We start from the raw sequence: 22,525 nt of genomic DNA, 5'->3' as shown, positions 1-22,525 counted from the left end.
CATTCAGGGCTCAAGAGCAGAAAAATGAATGGAAAAAAATGGTTTATTTTGTCATATGAGAAAGGAAGGATTTTGTATCCAAGACCACCTTTACTCTGTAATACTTGCATTTCAAATAAATGCTCATAAATAATTTACTTTTAAGAATTTTTTTAACATTCAACCCCTTACTAGTGATTGTGCTCAGATTTTCTCCAGACTATTTTGCATCGATTTCAGTGGTACTTGGCTGTCATGGGGGGTGGGGAGGCTGGGTGTGTGACCCCAGCTGGCAGGTAAGCCCCCACCCAGCTGCTCGCTTACTGCCAGCAGCATGGGGAGAGAATCCAAGAGCAAAAGCAAGAAAAAAACTTGTGGGTCGAGATAGGGACAGTTTAAGAAGTGTAGGAGGAATAAAGTCCCAAACCACAAGGGATGCAAAAGCAGCCATTCACCACCTGCAGACGGATGCCCAGCCAGTCTCTGAGTAAAAGTTACTTTCAAATAACTTCCCTCGCTGCAGTTTTCTTGCTAAGGATGACCTTGTATCTCATGGCATTACTAACTCAATGCCAGCCAGAGCCGGCACACAGGGAAACTGGTGCCCGTTCCACAGAGGTGATGCACTGGGAGGTAGCTGGGGGTTCTGAGCGGGACTCTCGTCTCTGGATGAGCACATGCTCATGTAAGAGCAAAAACGGCCCGAGATCTGAAAACGCTGATTAATCCTTCCTACTCAGAGCGTTAAGAAATAATAATAAAAGAGACAGAGCGGGTTAGCAGGGTACAACTTGGCAATTAAAAATAAGCCTTCACAACACTGCACTGCATTTGCACGTAGGCAGCATTGTGATGGTGTCCCTTTGGAAGCCATTAACCCTGGACTATAAAATCCTGTTATACAGCCTCGGGGGACGTGCAGACTTCTGCATGGTCAAGCTGTGCCTGCAGACTGGTCCTATGTCACCTCCTGTAAGGGAAGACCATCCAAGTCAACTGGGAAGACTGGTCAACATGGTCAAACCCCCTACTTCCTATTCATAAAGCTGGGGGCATCCTCCAGGCAGTTCCCTTCGAATACAAACAGACCACACTATTATTATTATTATTATTAAATCTCGCGTGCTCTTCACACTGTGATGAGTTTACAAGGGCGCGTTACGGCTGATGGGCAGCTTCACCCACCGGCCATAAAATAGGGCATAAAATAGCAGGGTAACTGCAAGGCCATAACCACATCTTTATATGAGGCTATGGACTTGCAGAGCTTAACATCTTGTTTTCAAGATATTGCTCAAGACTTTTAAACCTCTATATTAAAACTAATGAGCTAAATAGGCCATGCATTAAAAAACTAAAATCTGCTGTCATTCTTGGAAGAGTGAAGATGAGCACGATCATTTTTTGCTGCCCTGAATGTTGAATTAGAGTGATTAGATTCCTCTACAAGCTGCATTAATTTGTTATTTGCATGGAGAGAGCGTAATAGGAAAACATCTTCCACATTAGTGCAACACACAGCTTTTATGCCTGAGCTCTATCAAGAATAAATTTGCAATTTTCCAGAAAGAAATAAGGTAATGAATAACTGGAATTCCAGTGTGGGAATGCTACTTCTCTGTACAGTAGCCATTTCTACTAAATAATTGGAATAAATAAATAAATTTAAATAAATAAAATTTCCGAAAAAATTAAAGCCCCTCGCTCCTGCCTGCGCTGGACGCGGCCAGCCATAACCTGCTGTTTCCGAAGCCAAAACGCCTCCTTCCTCCCTCCCGCTTCCCGCCGTGAACTCCAGGGCCTTGCGGGCTCGGCTCGGCTCGGCTCGGCTCGGCTCGGCTCGGCTCGGCTCGGCTCGGCTCGGCTCGGCTCGGCTCGGCTCGGCTCGGCTCGGCTCGGCTCGGCTCGGCTCGGCTCGGCTCGGCCCTCACCGCGGTGCGGGCCCAGGGCCAGCAGCGGCCAAGGCCGACCCACCCCGCGCCGCCCCGGAAAGGCGCTGAGGGAGGCGGCGGGCGGGACCTCGCGCATGCGCACGGCGCCACCTGCCGGCGGACGGGACTCCGCGCATGCGCACGGCGCCACCTGCCGGCGGCGCGGCGCGGCGCGGTCCCCGACGGCGCTGTCCCTTTAAGGGCGGAGCGGCGCGGGGCCCTCAGACCGCAGCGTTCCGGGCGGGCAACTGGGAAAGCCGCCTTGGTAGCCACCCGCCTGTCGCCACGCGTGGGTGGTGGCCGCTGCGGCGCGGGTGGGTGCCGCGCAGCTCGGGTGGGCGGAAATCGGGCGGCTGTGGCTGAGCCGGGCTGCGGCCTTCCCGCCTCCTCCCCCGAAAACATGGCGAGCGGGGCGGAGGGCCAAGCCCTTCTGTCAGCCAGGCCACGGTGTAGGGGCGGCGCGGGGGACCCGAGCTCCCCAGGAGCAGTTCCCGCCGGTAGATAATATTGTTGGTAATGAAGGGGCATGGGTGTGAATGAAGCTTTTAACCGCTCTTCAGCAGCGTGTCTGCGATCTGAGAAGGGTGTTTCTGTTCTCCTTGCCAGCCGTGATCCCTCCCTGGAAGACGGGTGGCGGGAGCCCTCCTTAGGGCAGGACCCAGACGGGCTCGGCTGTTGCTGCAGAGGCAGAGCGCGGGGCTTCTCCATCGCGGAGGAACACGGCGAGTAGAGGAAGCCTCGCTGCAGAGGTGGGAGAGAGAGCAGTGTCCAACCCCCCCCGCTTTGCTTGGAGCGGGAAAGGTTTCAAATGCGCACTTCCCACCTCCAGAGTGCCAGGCTTCCTGGAGAATAAGTTACACTGAGCAGAGGGACCCTGCCCTTCACACCCCAGAAGCAAATGTGAGAAGAGTCTAGGTGAGAGAGAGCATGAGTCTCCTGAGAGAAGCATGCTGAACGGGGTGACTGCTTAACAGGAGGCACTCACTGCTTTTGGATTTAGAGGCAAAGCTTGATTCTGATTTTTTTTTTTTTTTCTACACAAGGCCTTTAATATATCGTCTGTTCTTTGTTTAATTGAATGTAGCGGCCACAGGTCACTTTTAATGCGGAGCTTTGTGAGCTGAGGTCAGAGCTACAGGATGCAGCCTTGAAGGGGACTGGGGAGAGGATGCCAGGGAAGTTCAGAGCTGTGCAAGGGCACTGCTTTTCACAGAATGGTTCGGGTTGGAAGGCACCTTAAAGATCATCTAGTTCCAACCCCCCTGCCCTGGGCAGGGTCACCTCCCACTAGACCAGGCTGCTCAAAGCCCCATCCAGCCTGGCCTTGAGCACTTAAGCTTTTGGATGTGCACAAAGGAACTTTAAGGGACCTAGGGAACTTAGGGGAAACCTTTGTTTCCTGTCATCTGTAGGCATTTCCAGTATGAGGTTGCACTTGAGCAAGGTGGTGTTGGGGTCACAGCTTTGAACTTAGAGGATCGTAGAGCCATGCTAACAATCAGGTACTCAACTCCCCTTGAAAAATGAGGGGGAGTTAGGAAGCCCACAAAATGTATGAGAGATGGGGTACCACAGTTTCTTTCGGAATCTGCTCTGAGAACTTCAGCAAATATCTGCATATCTCAGTGATGCTAGATATGCTCTCTCTGCCTAAAGAGAGAGGTTAATCACATGCCTTCACATTTAATCCAGACTTGCTCACTGACCTGTTTGTTGGTGTTTTCTCGTGCTCGCTGTTCGCAATAGCTGGGATAATAAAACTTGAGAAACATATCTTCTTACAGGCATGCCCATTTCCTCTGAAAGATATGTGTGGCTGTGTGCATGAGAAAGTATATGTATAGTAGGTACGAGTCTTTATTCTTGGCTTTTCTGAGGGTGACAGTCTTTACCCAATGCCCCCCCCCCCAGTAGTTTTGTGTTTTCTTTTCCTTTTGGAAGTTTTGCTTTACTTCATTAAGCAGCTCTCAACTAGAGCTCAGTCTTAACAAACCGAGAGCTCCAGTCCCATTTTACTGGAAAGAATTCTCTTCCTTGGGTATATTAATGCTGAACAGGGGAAAGCGGGCACTGGCAGTCACAGCAAGGACATTGTAACATGCAACCCCACGTAGTGGGGACTGAGTATTTCCTTACAGTACCAGTTTTCCTCTCTGTAGTGAGATAAATCACTGAAGCTATATTTATTTCTTTCAGGATTATGTCAACTTGCAGTGTCTTATTTCCCAAAACACAGTGTTAGCCTCTCCTCGTGTATTTCCACAAAATCTTGGTGCTCTTATTTTTAGAGTCTTGGAAAGTGTTGCACTAAGTTTAGATTGTGCTTAACCAAGCTGATACTTTCAGTCGTACATATGCGGCCCTACATAACTTTTCTTTAAGGACAACTTAGAAGGAATCATCATCACATATATTAATAGAGCCATACTGCCTTATCCTTACCCATTATGGATATTAATCTAACAAGCTATATAGGGAGCTACAGTTTGAAAGGCAGGCAAAATCAGTTTAGGGCAGGGTGTAACCTATGGCCATAGCATGCTTATTTGGTGTGTCTATACCAGAAAGGAGATTTAATGAAATCAGACCTCGGGTCTGGTTTCCCTGTTTTGGCAAGGAATAACTAATCTGGAACTGATGTTCACTTCAGTGAACGCTTCAATGTTTGGATCTCCTGTGTTACCTCCTTTGCAGTAAGTAGCTATAACTGCTGTGAGAAGAGCAACAAGCTTGCTTTGCCTTCCTTTAATTTCTAGGCCGTTTTACCAATAGAATGCTAGAATGGCATCATGGATGATGATGTGATTATACTCTGCTTAGGAAAGCCTGTTGTAGGAGGAGGAGAAGAAACAGGAATGAGAGCAGGAAACCAGATATGACCATAGATTAATTCTGGGGGTAAGGAAAGGAAGGGCTACTGACGCTGTAGTTCTCCCTCCTCTGTCAGGATTGTTTGTTCTGTTACACAGCAAAGATATCCACCATTTGCAACCTGCTTCTGCAACCAGATATGGAGATGCCTCTACCGTAACTGTCTGGGCAACTTGCTTTTATCCTATCATTTACTCTTACTGTGTGATCCACTTAGCTGGGCTTTTAACAACTGTGTAGTTCTTAACAGCTGAGGAGCTGGCACCAGGATTCCCCGCAGCCACTAACAGTGATACTGCCAGTCGCCGGGGCTGTACAGCTCCGATGCGTCCACTAGAGGACGGTTGTACACACCGGTTAATCGGTGCCTCGTTGCAGCATTCCTGTCTGAAGCTGTTAAATTCTTACCTAATTTGAGATTCTTCTTTATTAAATGCTGTCTAATTTGGAGCTGGCTGCCTGCCATATTAAAGTAAGGAGTACTTGGGCTAGATTTTTTTGAGTGTTGGTTTCTCAGCTTTAAGTCATGCATCAATTGATGCCTTTTTGAGGTTCATCTTCTGTTCGGAAAGCTTTTTTACCTAAGGAAGGGGTTTGATTTGCTTGTCTGCTCTCTTTCTGCTGACACACCCTGTTCAAACATTCCCTACAGCTGTTCAGAAAACATTCATGCTTTCACATCTGTGACCACCTAGGCTGTTTATCGTACAGCCACAGGGAGTCTACACAAGCTGTTGTTAAAAAGCAGGGCTCGGGGTCTGCTATATGACCCATACCTCGAGGGAAGCCTGTGTGCTGCAGTGACCTCAGCACAATCCCCCCGGCCTGAAGGGAGAAGTTGCTGCAACAAGTCAAGGTTTAACTCAATCAAGTGATCTTTGTGACAGGTAATAAGGGTAAAAGTTCCAAATGGTCACACTTGGTGAAATTGCATTCCTGGGCTAATTTGTTACGCTGAACCCAAGGTAAGTCACCTCAAAAGAAGAGCAAGGAGGCAGCCAACAGGTGACCTAAACATACCTTCAGGGCAATAACATGAAGGAACTGGAGGGAGAGAGTTGTTCACCTGGGGATTAACTAGCAAGTAAGAACGTTCTGCTCTTTCGTCTGTTACCTGAGCAGTTAGGCAACAGATGATTTTTCTGAAGGAGGTGAGTGCATTCCTAGTGCTGAAGTATATTTAAATTTATATCACACCAAACACTGCAAAATAACTTGGCGTTTACCAGGCTATGAACTCAGTGGCTCCTACCCTTCTATTAGGGAGTACGCCTTCCCGTAGAGAATCAAGCTGTGAATGTTTTAATAGGTCATCGTCATCAACAGTGGATACTGCAGGAAAATCTTGGCAGGAAAAAGAAACAAGGGTTTAATTGGAGAGGATTAAAGGTGTGTCAGTGTTGGTTTTATCTGACACCCCTTTAAACCAAAGTCTACGTCTGTTTGTAGGCAGTTTGCTTCTTGTATAGTTTCTCTAGTTTATCAGTGACTCAGAAATACATGATTCTCCTGTGGAGTATTAAGAGGGGCTTAACCTATGCATTGTAAAGACTTGTGCTAATGAGGTTTGAAGCAAAGAAAATCAGATTACGTATCTGTGCCACTACTTTGCCACTGACCCTGAGAACTTAATGGTGATTTATTATTTCTGGCATGCCTTCCAGGCCTGTTAGCAGAATGCTTCGAGCAGAACTGCCCTGAAGTTTTTTAGGAGTCCCTAGAGAACTGCACTGAGAGCCATTTCCCCACATCCGTATCATGGATCAGTCACAGTGTGGAGAAGCACTCTTATAGCGCTGCTATCTAACCTGTGCCTTTCTTCTACTGCAATTATTTCCTTAGTATGGCATTCTAATCTGTGTGCTTTACCTTTCACCACGACACGTGGGCCAACCTCACACACGTTCTGCAGCATTCAGGGCTTGACTTGGCAGGTTTCTGCTGAGCGTGCTAGTTCAGTGATTGCTTCGTAATCATGCGTGTGTGGGTAGCTGTGCTCTTTTCAGAAGAGCTATGCGTGTGCTTAAAGCATGTGTTTAAAGTACCTTGCGGCTTACAGCCAAAACGGCAAATGCTCGGGCAGAACTGAGTTCTAAACAAGCTGTTCTAAAAGACTTCTGCAGTACATGCCAGCCAGATATTTGACATGTTACTGGGACATGGTGCTGCTCAAAGAGAAGAGAAAAAGCCAGTGTTAGCACTGATGATGATTTGAGTCACTTGAGGTCACAAATTTGCTTGTAATGATTATGAAGGGATTAGTGCCCTAGACTTTTATCTCCCCAAGAGATCCTTCATCCTGTTGTTGGTATGCTAAAGAGAAACGAGTTCTCACTCATGTTTCATATGTCTGCTTGGAGAGGGGAGGCAGATACCTTGTCATAGTTGTCATATCAGGCATCTTGCTAAGATGGTGTATAGGGCCAAACCAATGAGCTTACTTTGTGATAAACCAGTGTCTGTCTTGACTGTGGTTTTGTCCCAGAATTGCTTCTGTGCGTTTGCTGTCTGACATAAAGATGCAGTTCCTTTAATTGCAGATAAGGGTTTTGGAAGCACTAGAAGCTTTGTGAGAGAGTGCGTCTTAGGACTTGCCTGCTTGGGGATTTAGACTAAAGGTGTGAAGCACATACATAAACCAAAATGTTATTACATCTGCCATTAAATTTCTTTCTTCAGAAGGAAAATGGCTTTACTTTGTTATATAGCAAACTTTACTTCTGAATGGGAGCGTTCACTCTGAAATCTGTACGTTCACATTCATTAATGTCACACCTTGAGTTAGTGACCTCAGCTTTCCCAAGTGTTGCTGTGTAGACAAGCTCTCAGGACAAATGATGTTCCCAGTGAAATAAAAGTTGGTACAGCTGATACCAATGACTTGTAAGCTGGGGGTAAAATGGAAAGCATCATAAATTCATCTGTGCCTCACAGGCGGGATCATATGCTTTTCAACTGGCATAGCCAAAAATCTGTTTGTACATAGATATCATTCCTTCCCAGTGGTAGTCACTGAACAGATTCTGTTCTACATGCCAATGGTCTGTAAGAGAGCAGGTGTTTCTATATCTAACGTACTTCGGCTCTGAACCCAGGGCTGTTATTTTGACTTGGAATCAGGACACATTCATTCCAAAGTCGATGATCCTTGCTGCCATAAATACTCACTTTTTTTGTTGTTGTTCTTAGTGTTCTGCTTTATTTTAAATAAAAAAAATCACCACAATGGTCTTCTGTATTTGATTTAAGTGACTTTCTGTACTCCACCTTTGTGGAGTCAGTTATTTTCTCTTTTTTAAAAAAGACTGATTACAAAAAATTGCATACAATATTTGGGACTGAATCTCATTCACACAGGTGGGTGTCTTGGTATTGCCACTGACTACCTACACAAAAGGTACATTTAGGTATGTTTGGGGGCTTTATCTGGTAAACCTAAAGTGCAGAGTTCAAAGCAGACTTCTTAGTTGAGTTTGTGTATAGTTTGAAGAATCCCAGTTTTAATACACAGCGGGAAATAGGTAGCATGTATGTGCCTTATATCTAACTGAAAAATCTGAAAGCACTTTAGTTAATTAAATTCTCTCAAGCATCCCTGTGAGGTAGGGAAAATACATGATATCCAAGGGTTACATCACTTTTGAAAAAATGTAGTTGCCTAAAGTATTCACAAGTTGGATTAATTTAAACGAGTACCCAGCCCTATTTGTGTTACATTTGAAGAACTCCCTGTTCTACTGAAATGCCAGGAATGGCAGCGGAAAGGCTAGTGGTGAACGAATGATGGGGTGAGGGAGACTATTCCCAAAATTAAGTTTCAGGATTTAAGAGGCTAGGACTTTCTGAAGTTTATGAAGGTTACAAAGCCTCTGTAACCTCTGAGGATCTTGGGGCTCCCTGTTCTTCTGGAACATTAGATGACAAGTAGTCACAGTTCTGCTTCACCTTGCCCCTAATTCACCTTAGCAGCATATGTCTCTAAGGATTCAGTTTCATCACATAGGGTGAGCAGAAATAGCAGCTTACTGTCATTGAAAGAAGGAAATACAGGTCCCTCAGCTCGGTCCCCGCTTTCTCCTGGCTGTGCAGTTTTGCCTCTTACCTTGTACTACTGTTAGCAGATGGATTCCTCTGCAAGCCAGTTTGATTCCCTAAAACAAGAGGTGAAAAAAAAAAAAGATGTTGGAAGAAAAAAAAGGGGTTTTTTTTATTTGTTACCACATTAGTAACTACTGTGATGCAGTAAGAGTGAAACCATAGACTGAGGTGTTTGGCGTTGGCTAGCAGCTTCCCTCTCTTTGATGTTTCGGAATGTCTCAGACTACCTCTGGTCCTGTCCTGTAGACTGAATGGCCATTAGTTGGGCATTCAAGTTGGAGTGTGTTAGGTGTGCTTCTGGAGCACATCTTTCAGTTTAGTTTCATCTGAAACTGTCCGGTTTGTGTGCTTTAAGATTGCTCCACAATGCAAACCAAGTGGGGTAAGGGAGGACAGTCAGGCAGTTTGTTCCCAAAGAAAACCCCTGAGCTGAGCTAAAGCATAAATGAGACATGGCCTTAGTGAACTGAATCAGCTCTGCAGGGGAAGGAAGGGTATGGCTCCAAAGCTAGAAGAGTGGGAATGACCTGCTGTCCTTTGGCAGGCTGTATGTCTGCTCAGCTGTGAGCACACACAACCTAAATGCTGAGATACTGCCCAAATCCTAGTGCTCACCTTCCTAACAGCTTGATGTCAGCTCTGCTTCACTGAAAAAAGCTGACAGGCTTGCAGCAGAAGACTGCATGCCATGAAAAGTGTTAGGGCTTTTAGCTAAAAGCGTGAGTTTTTTTGCGAACTGCAAGGCGAATGTGTCTGTTCAAGAAAATGGTGCAGGTGGTTGAAGATACCCAATTTGGAAACAAGCCATTGCATTTCATGCATGGATTGGTGCAGGTCTTTTGCAGGCACATGGTTAGCTGTGTTTGATCTGATCATACGTACATACCAAACTCAGTCCTAAGAGCATACTTGCCACACCATGCTTTTTGAAAAACTCGGGGTGTGACTTTGAACTAAAGTGCTGTCAGTGAAGAATAAGCTCCCAAATGTAAATCAATGGCCAAGATTTTAAGCGAGTCCTCTTGTAAGCACCAAAGCTGGTGAAGCATGGTTTCCTACATTTTGTATCTCGTGACTGATAGCTATGGCTTTGTAATGGGTGTCTGAAATCTTTCAGACAGATGGACAACAGCTTTTGCATGCGCAGATTCTCTGATGGGTATCCTCCATGAGGATAAAGCAGAGTCTCCGTCTTCTGCCTATTTTAATAAAAGTTATAGGACCTAAACTGTTTTAAAGGTACCTCCTCCTCTGTCCTTTGTGGCTTAAATGGGCCAACACTCTATCTAGGCAGAGGTTGATTACATCAGCCTAATTTCCAAAGAAAGCCAGATAAGAACAGGGAGCCAGGGTTAAGCTCCCAAAACTCTATTCAAAGGTGGTCCAGAAGCAAAGAAAAAGACATAGCAAATCATTGCGACACCTGCCTTTCTGGTACCTGCCTCCTGAGTGGGGTCCCAAACCCTTTCACGGCTCCATTTGCAGTTTGTGGGAGGAGACAGGCATTGCAGAACTGGATTAGGATTCTGCACAACAGATAAGGAGTTGTGTCTTGGGAAGCGCTTAGGGAGCATAGGCCTTGGTTGAGCAAAGGGTTTTCCAGATTGCAGACCTATACTTTGTTACCTAAATTCTTTTTATGGATCAAGTTCAAAATTAATAGGTGAAGTTTATAGTTAGGCTCCCAGGCCGCAATTTCTAAACCTGTCCAAGGAATTTGAAGATTTAACTGAGATCTGGGAAACCAACTTGATTCGGGAGAAAACACATGTTAATCAAGGGTTGCAATAGTCTATTTTCCATTGGATTTTCATTTGCATAGCCAGATGTCCCACATCAGTTTAATCTTCTTGCAGGTATGTTTCCAGTATTGCATTTTTGAGCTAAAGGATTTTTGTGTTTCTTGTAGGTAGCTTAAAGATGGGTGCTCCCAAAGAAGTTCGGCCTACAGGAGAGTTCACGTGTCAGCTATGTGGCTTAACAGCTCCATACACGTACTATGGGCAGAAGCCACCAAACACACGCTCTATTGTGTAAGTACAGACTTTCATGTTACAGACTTCATTTATGCTGTGAGCACTAGAAGCCTTGTACTATGGAATGAAGTGCACTGCATAAACCCAATAATATGCCATATTGCCCCTGAATATGAGGCTTGCTACTTAAAGTGACGTTCTTTTTCCAAAGGGAAAAAATGTTAAAAATTGTCGGCATTGATAGCAAAGACAAAAGAATCAACTTTCCTGTCCTGTTTCAATACCGTGCAAAGATTTGTAGTTAACCTATTTCCTATCCCCACTGACCACCCTACTATTTACCTATACCATTATTTTCTTACTAGAATACTGTTGACTGTCAGCCTAACATTTCTGGGAATAGCCCTTTCCTTACAGCTGTGTCAGCTGGGCAACATGTAAACACAGCATGAACTAAATATATATGGTAAAAACACTTTTTAAGAGCTGTTTGACATGATGTGGAGTTTTGAACGGCAGTGCTTTTTTTGAGCGAATTAGACAATTCTTTGGCAGACTGTATGGCATTAAAGTGTGTGGAAATTTAGTACATATTTACATTTTAGGAGACCAAAGCTTTTTCCATCTCTGCTAAGCAGGGATAATTTGAATAGAAACTTTGCAGTTAAGACTTTGTCTGCAGACATTAAACTCCCCATAAAACAAAGCACTTAGCTTTAAACGTATGAGTTTACTTAGCTCTGTTGAGGCCATTCTGGTCAACAAACCCATCAGACAACCACAGTCAGGAGCTCACTGGAACTGGAAGTTAAGCGTGTACTCAGCATTAAGACTCCCCATTAAGACTGCTCAGTTTCTTATAAAATGGAAATAGCTGTTGATCACCACCTGCTTGGGCTGTTTTCCTTGGGCAGCTGTATTTTTATCATTCCAAATCCCACTGTTTTTCCCCACTTCTACTCAGCAGAGCAATGGCCCAGCTTTGATCAGGTCCATTTGTAAAGAGTCTGAATCAAAGCTGAACTTTCTTAACTTTAGGTTATCCAAGCTCAGTGTTTACATCTCAGCTCTGTTTGGATTACTGCGATTCAAAAAGCGAAAGAATAATGCTGAAGCATAACTCTTCTGTATGTGCATATAAGAAGAGCTTTACACGCTGTCTTTATTAGCTGGCTCTCTGGTCTACTCACATGTCCTAAATGCAGTGCTGCAGGAAACATATGCCAGACGTGAAGGCTTGTACGATGGCCAGTTCTCTGCACTGATGATGACTACATTAGGACTGTGAATCTTGCCAGGGGAGCTTTGCAAAGGTAATGCAGTCTTCGTACACTAGGAGACTTGTTGACAAGGTGATCTGCCATGTTAAGAGGCCTGATCATTCCTAACAATGGAAGGCTTGAGGCTTTTTTTCTTTTGAGTAGAGAGAAAAAGGAATAAACTCACGGATGCACACATATGTGTTTGTGTATGTATGTATGTAGACAAGGAGAAGGCAGTATGAGTTAGCAGAATACCTTTTAAATATATATTGTACTCGATATTACTACAGAATCCAAGTTTGATTTAAGTCCAAGAATAAGCAAGCCTTGCAGGGTGCCCTGTGCAGACAGACACCCAACTGACTTCTGTAATATTTTGCCTGGAGCTCCCAGGAAGAATAAGGCCTTAGTCCTTTCCAAGCAGGTTGCCAAATTATTAATAAATGCACTCCCTTAATACCCTGAAGCAAACAGTACCGTCTCAGACATAAAGTAAGCATATTTCAGGTCATTGTAATGCCTCTGTGCAAGTAGCTCCTGCTTGCAAGAGATGGGATCCTTAGCTTTACAGCAGTGACATAACTAAGAGCAGTATAATCTTTTTATTTTATACTCACACGTATGCAGCTTCAGAAGATAACTTCTAATTTAAAGCTGTGCAATTGAAATGATAACTTGACAAGGTACTCAAGTTGGCCGTGGTAAGGAGTGCCTGTCATAAAAATGGAAGATAAAAAAAAAATAAGGTAGAGCACTGAGAAAAACCTACTAAGAGACCATTGAGAGGATCACCAGTTGCCCTAATTCTGGAAGATAGATAGTGCAGTATAGGACTGAAGGCAGCCACAATGTTGGTTTTGAAGAGGAAGGGAGCTGCATAGCTGCTACATTGCCTCCTGTACAACACCAGACCAAGCAAATCAAGTAGAAAGAGATGATACCTTTTCAGCCTCCACAGGTTCCCCATTTCAACTCTCCCCTGCTGTGAAATCTACCCTCAATAGCCTGAAATTATTCTCTTGCAGGCTTTTGGAAGAAAGCTATGTCATGAAGGATCCTTTCACCCCTTACAAGGACAAGTTCCTCATCCTTGGGTCTCATTGCAGTTTGTGTAGCAGATCAGTGTGCGTTGGTACAGTAAGTAACAAGTGAAACAAGCTTCTCCAATCATTTCATTTTGTTTCAGTCCTGGTGACCTGTTAGAGAAAAAACAAACAGCAAAAACCTAAACAGCCGATTTTTAAGACAAGCTAATTGTACGATTCCCCCACATAAAGTTCTTTGTATTCAATTAAAATGATCAGCAACTTTAAGCGTTCTATTTGGAGATGAGCATGGTCTAGCCTCACAAACATAACGAGTGCTCTTTCCCACTTTCTCAGCACATGAAAATGCAAGGGATATCACATATTACTTCAAGACCTTTAACGTTGGGTAGATCATGATATACCAACAGTAGATTTTTTTTTTTTTTCTTGTAAAGGGGATCTAAAGATCCGTGGATTGTTAGGTTTGCATGCACAGCACAGGGCTGTGCATCCTATTTGCAAAAGCTAAGTGAGAGAGAAAGTGAGCAGGGAGGGGAGTTGTGCGATGCTGTGATAACTCTATGAAGAATGAATTTGAGTAGCAGCTGGTAGGCAACCTTAAGCTATGAAATCTGAGTGTGGTTCAGAAAGGTGCTGTAAAATTACAGTTGTCTTAATTCCTCCTCAGTGCAGAACTAGTCCCTTTGTTTGCTGTGAGTTCAAAGCAAAAATGAAGACAAGTTATTACACAATTATCAGTGTCTGGAGGCTGTACTGTGCTTCTTTGAGGCAGTACAATGAACCAAGAAAACTTAGGTTCCGCTCCTTTCCCTTGGCAAGCCAGTTCAGTGGTTGAAAGAGATTTGGGACTAATGCAGTAGTCAGGACTCAAGCATGACTCAACCCGTGAGGAGACGTCACCTGATTGTTTACACAGACAACAGTATGTATTTGTATCACCAGATACTGTTGCCCTTACAGCAGCCAGATCCCAGCCTTCTCTTTCAAAGTTGTTGTTTGCTATCCTAAAGTGATGTGCTTAAATCTAGAGTGCAGCTAATAGCATGTGTGAGAGCACACCTTGGTCTTAAGTGTCATCTTTATCCATTTTCAAATTCAACCTTTTCAGCCCATTCTCTAATTACAGTGGTTAGGGGCCAGTTCCAGTGACGTGATCCGTAATGAAAGTAGCTAGTAGCAGGAGTTTTAAAACAAACAGATGGACCTGTTAAAGACTCTGTGAAGATGTAGAATTTTTTTTTTCATGATGTTTGGTGGCCAGTTATATTGCTGGTGGGACAAAGTAACACTTCTGGCCTGCTCAGAGCATGAGGTGATATAATCTGGGCAACTGAGACAGCTCATATGCCAATGCCAGACAGTTTCTGTGTGGGGACTTGAGGAAATTCTCCTGAGCAAAACAAAGGGTCAAATTACACTGAGAAAACTTACAGGCTTGGACAGACACATCCAAAAGGAAATTGGCACGCTTGGACAAGTTTAGCTGCTATTCTGACTTGCAGGGAGTTAGCACCAAGGATGGATTTGGTCTACTGTCCTAAGAGGAGCATGCAATTACACCTTTCTCCTGATCAGGTTTGTTTCCTATTACTGAAGTCTTTTCTGTCACTTAAATAAATGAAAATCACCAAAAGCTCAGACTAGAGATTGCAACTGAGATTTTTTTCTTTTTTTTTTTTTTTTTTCCTTTTCTGGAACTACCTGAGGACTACATGGGAGTCAGATGAAATGCCAATGCTCTCTGGTTATGTCTTTGGTAGTTCGGCTCAAGTTTCCAGAGCCAAGTAGCTCAAGGCAGTTGTGTGGAGGCAAAACTCACATGTGAGCAAGATCTTCCTAGTGACAATGTCCTCATCTTGGCTGGTAGTTGACTCGCTCCCACGCACAGCCAGAGGAAGAGGCAAGTGCAGCAAGTCAGATAGTTTGGGCTTATGAGCTTGATTCCTGCCCTGACACGTCAGGTTTATCCCTCCTTTTTAACAGCAGAGGATTAGCAACTCAGATACATTTTGGGCAAACTTGAGCACAGTTAGCTATTTTCATTCCCAAATGAAGTGTCTTGAATTTATGAAGGATTCAATGGATGGTCCCAAGCTTGGCAGTTAAATCTGTCAGAAACAGAGTTTCAGCCTCTCAGTATCTTTCCACACAGTGTGTGTTTCTGAATGAAGATGGGGCTTGCTTTTAAAAAAAAAAAGATTTAATAATTGTTTCAGTTAATATCTTCTTACATTGTTATGCCCTAGATTAGCAGTGAGCTAATAGAAGCCTCTTCTAATCTTTTTGACATTCCTGCCTATTTTGCCTGTCGTGGAAATATGTCAATCATTTACTTGTTATCTGAGTCTTCAAGATTCCCCCAACGGTATCACTCAAAGCAAAACCTTGATTGTAAATAATTGAGAATAAATTTCTTACCAAACTGGCCAGGCCAGATAGTGAATCACACATATGACTATGGTTTCAAAATGTATTTAGCAATACAGCTTAGGTAACATTGAAAGAGATCTGCAGAAATGATAATTAGTGCTTTAAACACCCACACCACAACATAGGTAAACACATACTATTCCTCTTTCATGTAGGGAAAATTAAAAGTCCAGAGAAGTAAAAACTTACCCAAGGCAGTAGAGAGAGCCAAAGTTAGGATAATATCTCTGTGGATTGGTTTTGGTTCCTGCTTGTACTTGACCCAAGCAGATCAACTCAGCCCTATGCTGAATGTTTCCATAATGTTATAACATAAGAATTGAAGCTGAAGAAAATTATGCTTTCTTGGTCCTCTTTGGCAAAGCAGTTGGACCAATTTGATGGAAACTTTCCTGCGACAGGTTGCTTTCATTTTTATGTGAAGTCAAAATAGCACTAGACTAACCTGTGGCAAAATTAAGACACTTCTGACTTTAGATTTGGCAAAGGGCTTGGATTTAATTTGCCAGCTTTTAAGCTTTTCATGAGACAACCCATGCTAGCTGAAGTGTCTTTCCTTGGCTGTGCTGTGCCAATGAAAGTCAAGACTTAGCAACTGTTCTGATAATGCTCATAAACTCACTTCAGATTTTCTCTTAAGTGTCATTCAATTAATTTACTCCAGTCACCCTACTGAACCAATCTTTAGCACAGCGTATTGGTAAGTGCCATTATTTCCAGCCCAAGTGGAAATAATTCTAACGATTATCGGTAACGTCTTAAGACATGTCAAAACTCCACAAAAAGGAAGATAATAAAAATGCTTTCAAAAACTCCTTAGGAAGGTTGAGTGCCTTTCTTCCTGTTTCCCTTTTCAGAAAAGGGGGGAGGAAATTATATAATCTGACCATATTAGTCATTTGAAACAGTTATTTCTTTTTTTATTGCAACACTTGCTAAACATAGGAAAAGAAAAGACATGGCTTTTGGAGAAGAAAGGAGGAAAGGGAGCCAAGTTTTCATCCCTTATTGCTCACCTCAGCAGAAGGTGACTAAACACTAACCTTGGATGTGATTGTAGGTATTAAGTGATAAACGTAATACTACAGCTGCTTTCCACTCAACTTCCAGTCATGCGAGGTCAATCCTGGACATGGTTAGTCAGAACTTTTCCTTTACATAGAGTTTCCTTTACAAGTGTGGTAAAGATAATATCCCTGTATGTATTGCTTTCAGACGTGATCTGTGTGAAAACCGAAATAAACTCTGGCAGTGTGCTTTTGCAGCTCAGTTTTGCCTGAATTTTACTGTTGAGTTTGAAATTGAAATGGTCCCTCCTGCCGTGGTCATGGCAGGGGTAAAACATATTAAAGAATTATCTGATTAAACCCAGAACTCTATCAGGATGATGGTCAAAGGCCCAAATAAGGGCTTGACTATACATAATAAGTGTAATTCACTAAAACAACAGCTAGGCTGAATAATCCCACGACTGAGAGAGGAGGACTAAGGGTATGTGGAACCAGTGCCCAGGTGTGCAACGGTTCATATTCATGATTTGCGTGAGTCCTATTCTCCAAAATCAGAAAAAGTTGGCAACTCGCTTCAGCTAAAAGAATGCAAGTTGAGCACTTGTATATCCGTCAGGAGCTACGTCTTAACATCAGCCTTCCCCGGCTGCAGAATGGGGGGAAAAGCCTCTGCCCTCTTTTGTCGTTGCCCAGGAGCAGCCTGTGGGTCAGCATCCATCGCTGTGGAGCCACAAACTTAACCTGGAGTCTGGGGCGGGCGGCGGGGGGGACCTGTGTGCCATTTTGCAATACAAACAAGAAGAACTTAAACTCTAATCTTCCCTTTTTAATTGGCAGCTTAAAGTATTAAGGATGCTAAAAGACAAAAAACAATAGGCTCTGGAGGTTGTGCAACTGAAATCCAGCTTCAGGGCTTTTCAGAGACCAAGGCTTCACACTAGCTCTGAATATGAAGGGGCCTGGCAGTCAGTGCAGAAAAGGACAATAGATGAAGAGAAGTTGTTCCTCGGGCTTGAAAGTCACACAGAGGCAGGCTGATTGTGATTTTGATATAATCATCTGCTGCTGAAGTCCAGATAGTGACACGGGAAACAAAAGCAAGAACAGAAACATCCAAGCCAAGACCTCCAGAGATAGGCCAGCCACAAATGACCATGGCAAGAGGAAAACTTTGCCATTTAGGTAAAACGCCTGGAATCCATTACTCCCAAAAAGATGTCCCCATCCATCTGAATTGATGTCTTTATTCATGCTTAAATCCCCAAGAATAATCCATCAGCAACACCAGCTCCAGCTTACTCGTTAAATCCTATTTGGAATTTAGTGGTCAGCACACCAGGAGAACCGTGGGTTTCAGTCTCGCCGCAGGGCAAAGGAATAATACATTAGTAAGCTTTGCTTCCAGTTGTCCAAACTCTGTACTGCAAATAGATCAAAATATTCCATCAGTTTCGCTTCTTCCTAGTCAATAACTAATATCTGCTTAGAGCTAAGTGGGTGAAAAATAAATATTTGGTCTGTAAGGCTTGCTAACCAAATCAACTGTGAACAAAACGTCAGATCATAGCGTCGTTGCATTTCAAGGGCAGGGTAAATACCTTCTTTGTGCACAATGGCTTTTATACTTTGCCATCAAGAATTCAGATAAGAGACATGAGCTCAACCTTTAGTGCCATGTATGCTTTTAGTTTTTAATCAGCAAGTACATTTATTCAAGGTAAAGGTGATTAAATGGATGAAATCTCTTAGAGGAAAACTTTGCTATTTAGGTAAAACCCATGGAATCCATTACACCCAGAAAGATGTCCTGATCCATCCGTGCTGATGCCTTTATTCATGTTTAACTCCCCAAGAATAATCTGTCAGCAACACCAGCTCCAGCTTACCCATTAAATCCTGTTTGGAATTTAGTGATCACGCCAGGAGAACCATGAATGATGCTTGAGGGACAAGGCAATTGCAAGGAAATGTGTTCCTGTCCCCTGTAACAGGGAGCTGATGAGGGTCGCTTCTTTAAAAGGAGCAACATGACAGTCGATTTGGTTCACGATTGTTGCAGACCCGGTTTTTATTTTTCACCCAGTTAGCTCTAACCAGATGTTAGAATTATTGAATAGGAAAGAAGCAGAATTGCCGGAATATTTCAACCTAGAAGAAAAAATTAATTTAGAAGAGTTCTAAATATAAATGTGGTTTAGTGAGAGTGGAACTTCAGCAGTTCCATTTTGTGTATCCTGCTAATAATGTTATTTTCTTTACAGGAATGCAGTCTGTTCTACTCCAAAAGATTTTGCCTCCCTTGCGTGAATGAAAACCTACAGGCCTTTCCTTTGGAAATACAAGAAGATATGGATAAAAGGAAGCCCCAACAAAAATCCTCTTGTAAAAAAGGCGATACAAGAACATAAATACCGAAGGACCGAGAGAGACAGTTCTTTGGCTGGGGTTTCTCCTCTCTCCTTTTGGAGAGTATCATGTTGCTCCTTTTGAAGAGGTGACCTTCATCAGCTCACTACTACAGGACACAGTAACACATTTCCTTACAATTAGCTTGGCTTCAAACGTCATCACGCAGCGATCGCCGTGCCAGCAGTACGGCCTTAAGGTGTTGAAGAGCCAGAAAGGCGGGCAGACGAGCCTGCTGTCACCACGTCAGACGCATGCAGTAAAAAACTAAACAGTGTAAAGCATGGGAACCATGTCCAAATTTTCACATTTGTTCTTTTCATGTTTTGTGTTGTTCTTAACACTCTTACAGTGTTACGAAAATCTGAGACAGATTTATCTGGCTTAATTCAGTATACATCGAAGGAAGTTGGTATACCCCAGTTGCTAACCTGACAGATGCTGTCCTGATAAGATTATAGTAGGCGAGGAATTCAAAGCTTTATGGTTAAGTCTAAAATAAAACTGCTATGAGAAAATGTCACAGATACCCGTAGAAATATCTAGATTCTTCAAGATTGTAATCCCAATACCATCACAGTATTAAGACTTCTGAAGGTAGGTGCTCTTCTAGTAAAATACCAGTATAATAAAAAAAATTAAAATTATACTTACAAGTCACTTGCGCTTGCAGTCACGTTCCACTCAGTCTTCCTGTCTGTTTCAATACAGCAATAGGAGAGGTTAAGGACCCTTAATATGTCTAGTTTATGCTTTATAAGTAAAGATGACTTTCTTTTCACTTTCCCATCAGTTAATCTGGAAATAGAAAAGTTCCGTTAAAAAGCTCAATTCTTTCCTGAACTGGGCAGTTAAACTGCAGCTAGAATAGGGATTTCAGAAACATTGTTTCAGTCATAAAAGGGTAAAAAATTATTAGGGAAACAGCATGTTTTTTAGCTCAAAAATTAGCTTCTCAGTTATCAGTGTTGCCTTTGTCTTAATTACAAGGAAGATTTAGGTGGCATTTATATAAAACTACTTAGTCACACACCTTAAGGATATGTCTAGAATTGCGCCCTAATCACCCGATCACATTACTGACTCGAGCTTTCGTTGGTCATTGGTTCGGAACCTGTTAATGCCTTGGTTAACATCTCTTTGCTCAACTCTTCCATCCATATAATTTGTCGTATGTCAACATTGAAACTTGATCATTTTAGCAGAATGAACCATGTGTCTGTTAAAAGAAATCAACACGATTTCAGTGATTTACTTTTAGTTCTTTAGGACATTTGAGTGCCCTAAAAATCTTTCTTTTATTTTTCCTGAACCTAGTATATTGCTGTCCTCTATTGGGGACTGGAATTTCTTGCAGTTACTAGAGGAGCAATAATAGACCTATTACTACCCTTTTAAAGCTCTAGATCCTTTAAGACATAAAATAGATATACATCTTTAATTACCAAAAAAAGAAAAAAAAGAAAGATGCACGTTGGAAGTCAACATTTCACATTCCTTTCTGTAGTAACAAGAGACTAAGCTTTCAAAGAAATTGATATTAAACTTATTTAGAATGGGTGGTATTAAATTTCAGTTTCATGTTAGACACCCACACAGTTTAAAAGTTGTAACGCGTCTCCTCTGTACAAATAACAGGCAGATCCTGTCCTAAACCCCAGAACTGTAAGAAGAGTGAGAGATGCTAGAAAGAGAATCACAGCGCTTTTCCACCTTAAAATTGTAGTCGTCATAAACAAGCTGACAAAAAGCAGCATCGCCATGCGAGATCACATTCTGTGTTTATACCAGCAAATGTCTTTCTAAAACACGCTGTTTGCAACAGGTTGTGTCTTAGCTTGAAACTAAGTTTTTAAAGCCTGGTTCGCACAGTCCCTGTCGGAACGAGAAGGTGCCGTTGGGCTGCGTGATACGCAGGCCTGTCTTGGGGCTGGGCGATGCACCCACCCAACGCGCTGGGAAGGATCTAATGGCCCTGAGCTGTTTTCCCTCCTGTTCAACCTCCTCTGTGCCCTTTAAGAAAAAGGAAGTTAACTCGTTTATTCATAAATTGTTATCTTTGCCATCATGAGGTGATGGAAGAATCACTTAAAACCCTCAGAAATGACCCTACCTTTAAGTACTCGTTAAGTTGAACCGGGGGGGGGCAAACGCAGTATTTTGAGAGAGCGGAATCTGTAACTATGGGATTTTCAATCTGGCGCAGTACAGCTCATTTATTTAGCTGGAGTACAACAGAAAAAGCCAAGTGAAGGATACCCGTGCTTCACAGTCACCTGGATACGCACACGTCTAGGTGAAGAAAAGCATACTTTCAGCAAGTACCACAAAGTGGTTCAGTAGCCCAGGGTCGTCCGATGTGGTCTGTCACCTCTGGTCCGTGCTTTAGGGCAAGGCGGCTGACCTACGTGCAGTTTGGTATTTCCTGGAATGACAAAGGGTTATTATCTGTGCCCAGCTATTAAAACTTAGGTATTCTACATTCTCATATTCCCCTTGAACGTGGGCATTACGGTCTTTGAATCATAATTTTTTGGTGTACGTGTGATTTCACACACCAAACGCCATCACCCGCAAACTTACCAGCCATGAAGCCTACTCTTCAAGACACACAGAACCTCTAGTTTGGTTTCATCGGGTTCCCCGAGTGCCGTCCGTGGCTCAAAATCAGGCCCTCAATGCTTCTGAGCACAGCTGAGGGAGAAATCTGACTCTTTACCCTTTGCTGTAATTTTTCTTCAGCACTCTCTTACCAGCTTAATAAATCCCCAGGTTCTTGAGGGAAACCATTTCTCTGTGACGCGTCCTCCCAACTGATTTAACTGAAGCCATGCGCATCAAAGTATAGTATGCTACACTTCACATCGAAGTGCATTCAATGCTTGTTGAATTCAACAAATGTCTCGAGCTGGTCATAATGTCAATGAGAATGGGTAGACACAGCAGGACAGCGGGTCGGCAGACAAACTGATGAAATACATACATTGCACATATATATATATATATGTACCTATGTTACACATTCCTAATCTAAAAGGTGTGTCTAACAGTTAATCGGCACTTTAAAGATGCTTCAAATACCATTTCGTCTTTAAAAGATCCTTGCAATACACACATCTTATTATGCAGTAAACATACTTAATATAATTTGTTAACAGCTATTTGATGCCAGCCCAAAAAAATCCGGGCACCAGTCCCGCCAAGGTTGCTTATCCACTCTTGTTCACCACTAAAATCAGCGTGATTACTCCCCGGTATAAAGTTAAGCAGCTAAGCGTTTTCTGAAGCAGGGCTCTGTATACCAAATTAAGGCAAATCAGGCTAAGTTCTTAACTACAGTAGAGCAGCACAAAACACCCGTTCATGCCCCTGGTACGGTCGCGGAAGGAGCATTCCCAGGTCCCGATCCTGCCAAGGTTTGCCCAAGCCCCAGGCTGGGGTGGTAAGTGGTTGTACAAGAGCGCAGAACAGAACTGCTCTCGGGGACATCGAAGTTACTCGTGCGTGCACGGT

General features: G+C 43.2%; 1 protein-coding gene across 9 annotated transcripts; it reads left to right on the top strand.

The window, feature by feature from the left end:
• Positions 1-2,079: 2,079 nt before the first annotated feature.
• Positions 2,080-21,996, top strand: CDPF1 (cysteine rich DPF motif domain containing 1). Of its 9 annotated transcripts, XM_063355287.1 has the most exons (6): positions 2,090-2,224; positions 2,517-2,659; positions 2,740-2,825; positions 10,789-10,912; positions 13,143-13,254; positions 18,868-21,996. In XM_063355287.1, the coding sequence occupies exons 4-6, from the start codon at positions 10,800-10,802 to the stop codon at positions 19,012-19,014; spliced, it is 372 nt and encodes a 123-aa protein (XP_063211357.1). In that variant the 5' UTR covers positions 2,090-2,224; positions 2,517-2,659; positions 2,740-2,825; positions 10,789-10,799; the 3' UTR covers positions 19,015-21,996. The 9 variants fall into 9 exon arrangements, 8 of the variants coding, with proteins under 8 accessions (XP_063211382.1, XP_063211357.1, XP_063211374.1 ...); XM_063355304.1 differs by lacking the exon at positions 2,740-2,825 and having other exon boundaries at positions 10,793-10,912; XM_063355278.1 differs by lacking the exon at positions 2,740-2,825.
• Positions 21,997-22,525: the final 529 nt, after the last annotated feature.

The sequence above is a fragment of the Chroicocephalus ridibundus genome, chromosome 1 (genome assembly GCF_963924245.1).
Source record: "Chroicocephalus ridibundus chromosome 1, bChrRid1.1, whole genome shotgun sequence".
In the NCBI taxonomy this organism is placed as follows: domain Eukaryota; kingdom Metazoa; phylum Chordata; class Aves; order Charadriiformes; family Laridae; genus Chroicocephalus; species Chroicocephalus ridibundus.
This window is presented reverse-complemented; position numbering and strand designations above follow the sequence as displayed.

Coding starts and splice junctions, on each gene's coding strand:
- CDPF1 (XM_063355312.1), top strand. CDS start 10,800: ATGGGTGCTCCCAAAGAAGTTCGGCCTACAGGAGAGTTCACGTGTCAG. Junction 10,913..13,142: donor CCAAACACACGCTCTATTGT/GTAAGTACAGAC, acceptor ATTCTCTTGCAG/GCTTTTGGAAGAAAGCTATG. Junction 13,255..18,867: donor GATCAGTGTGCGTTGGTACA/GTAAGTAACAAG, acceptor TTTTCTTTACAG/GAATGCAGTCTGTTCTACTC.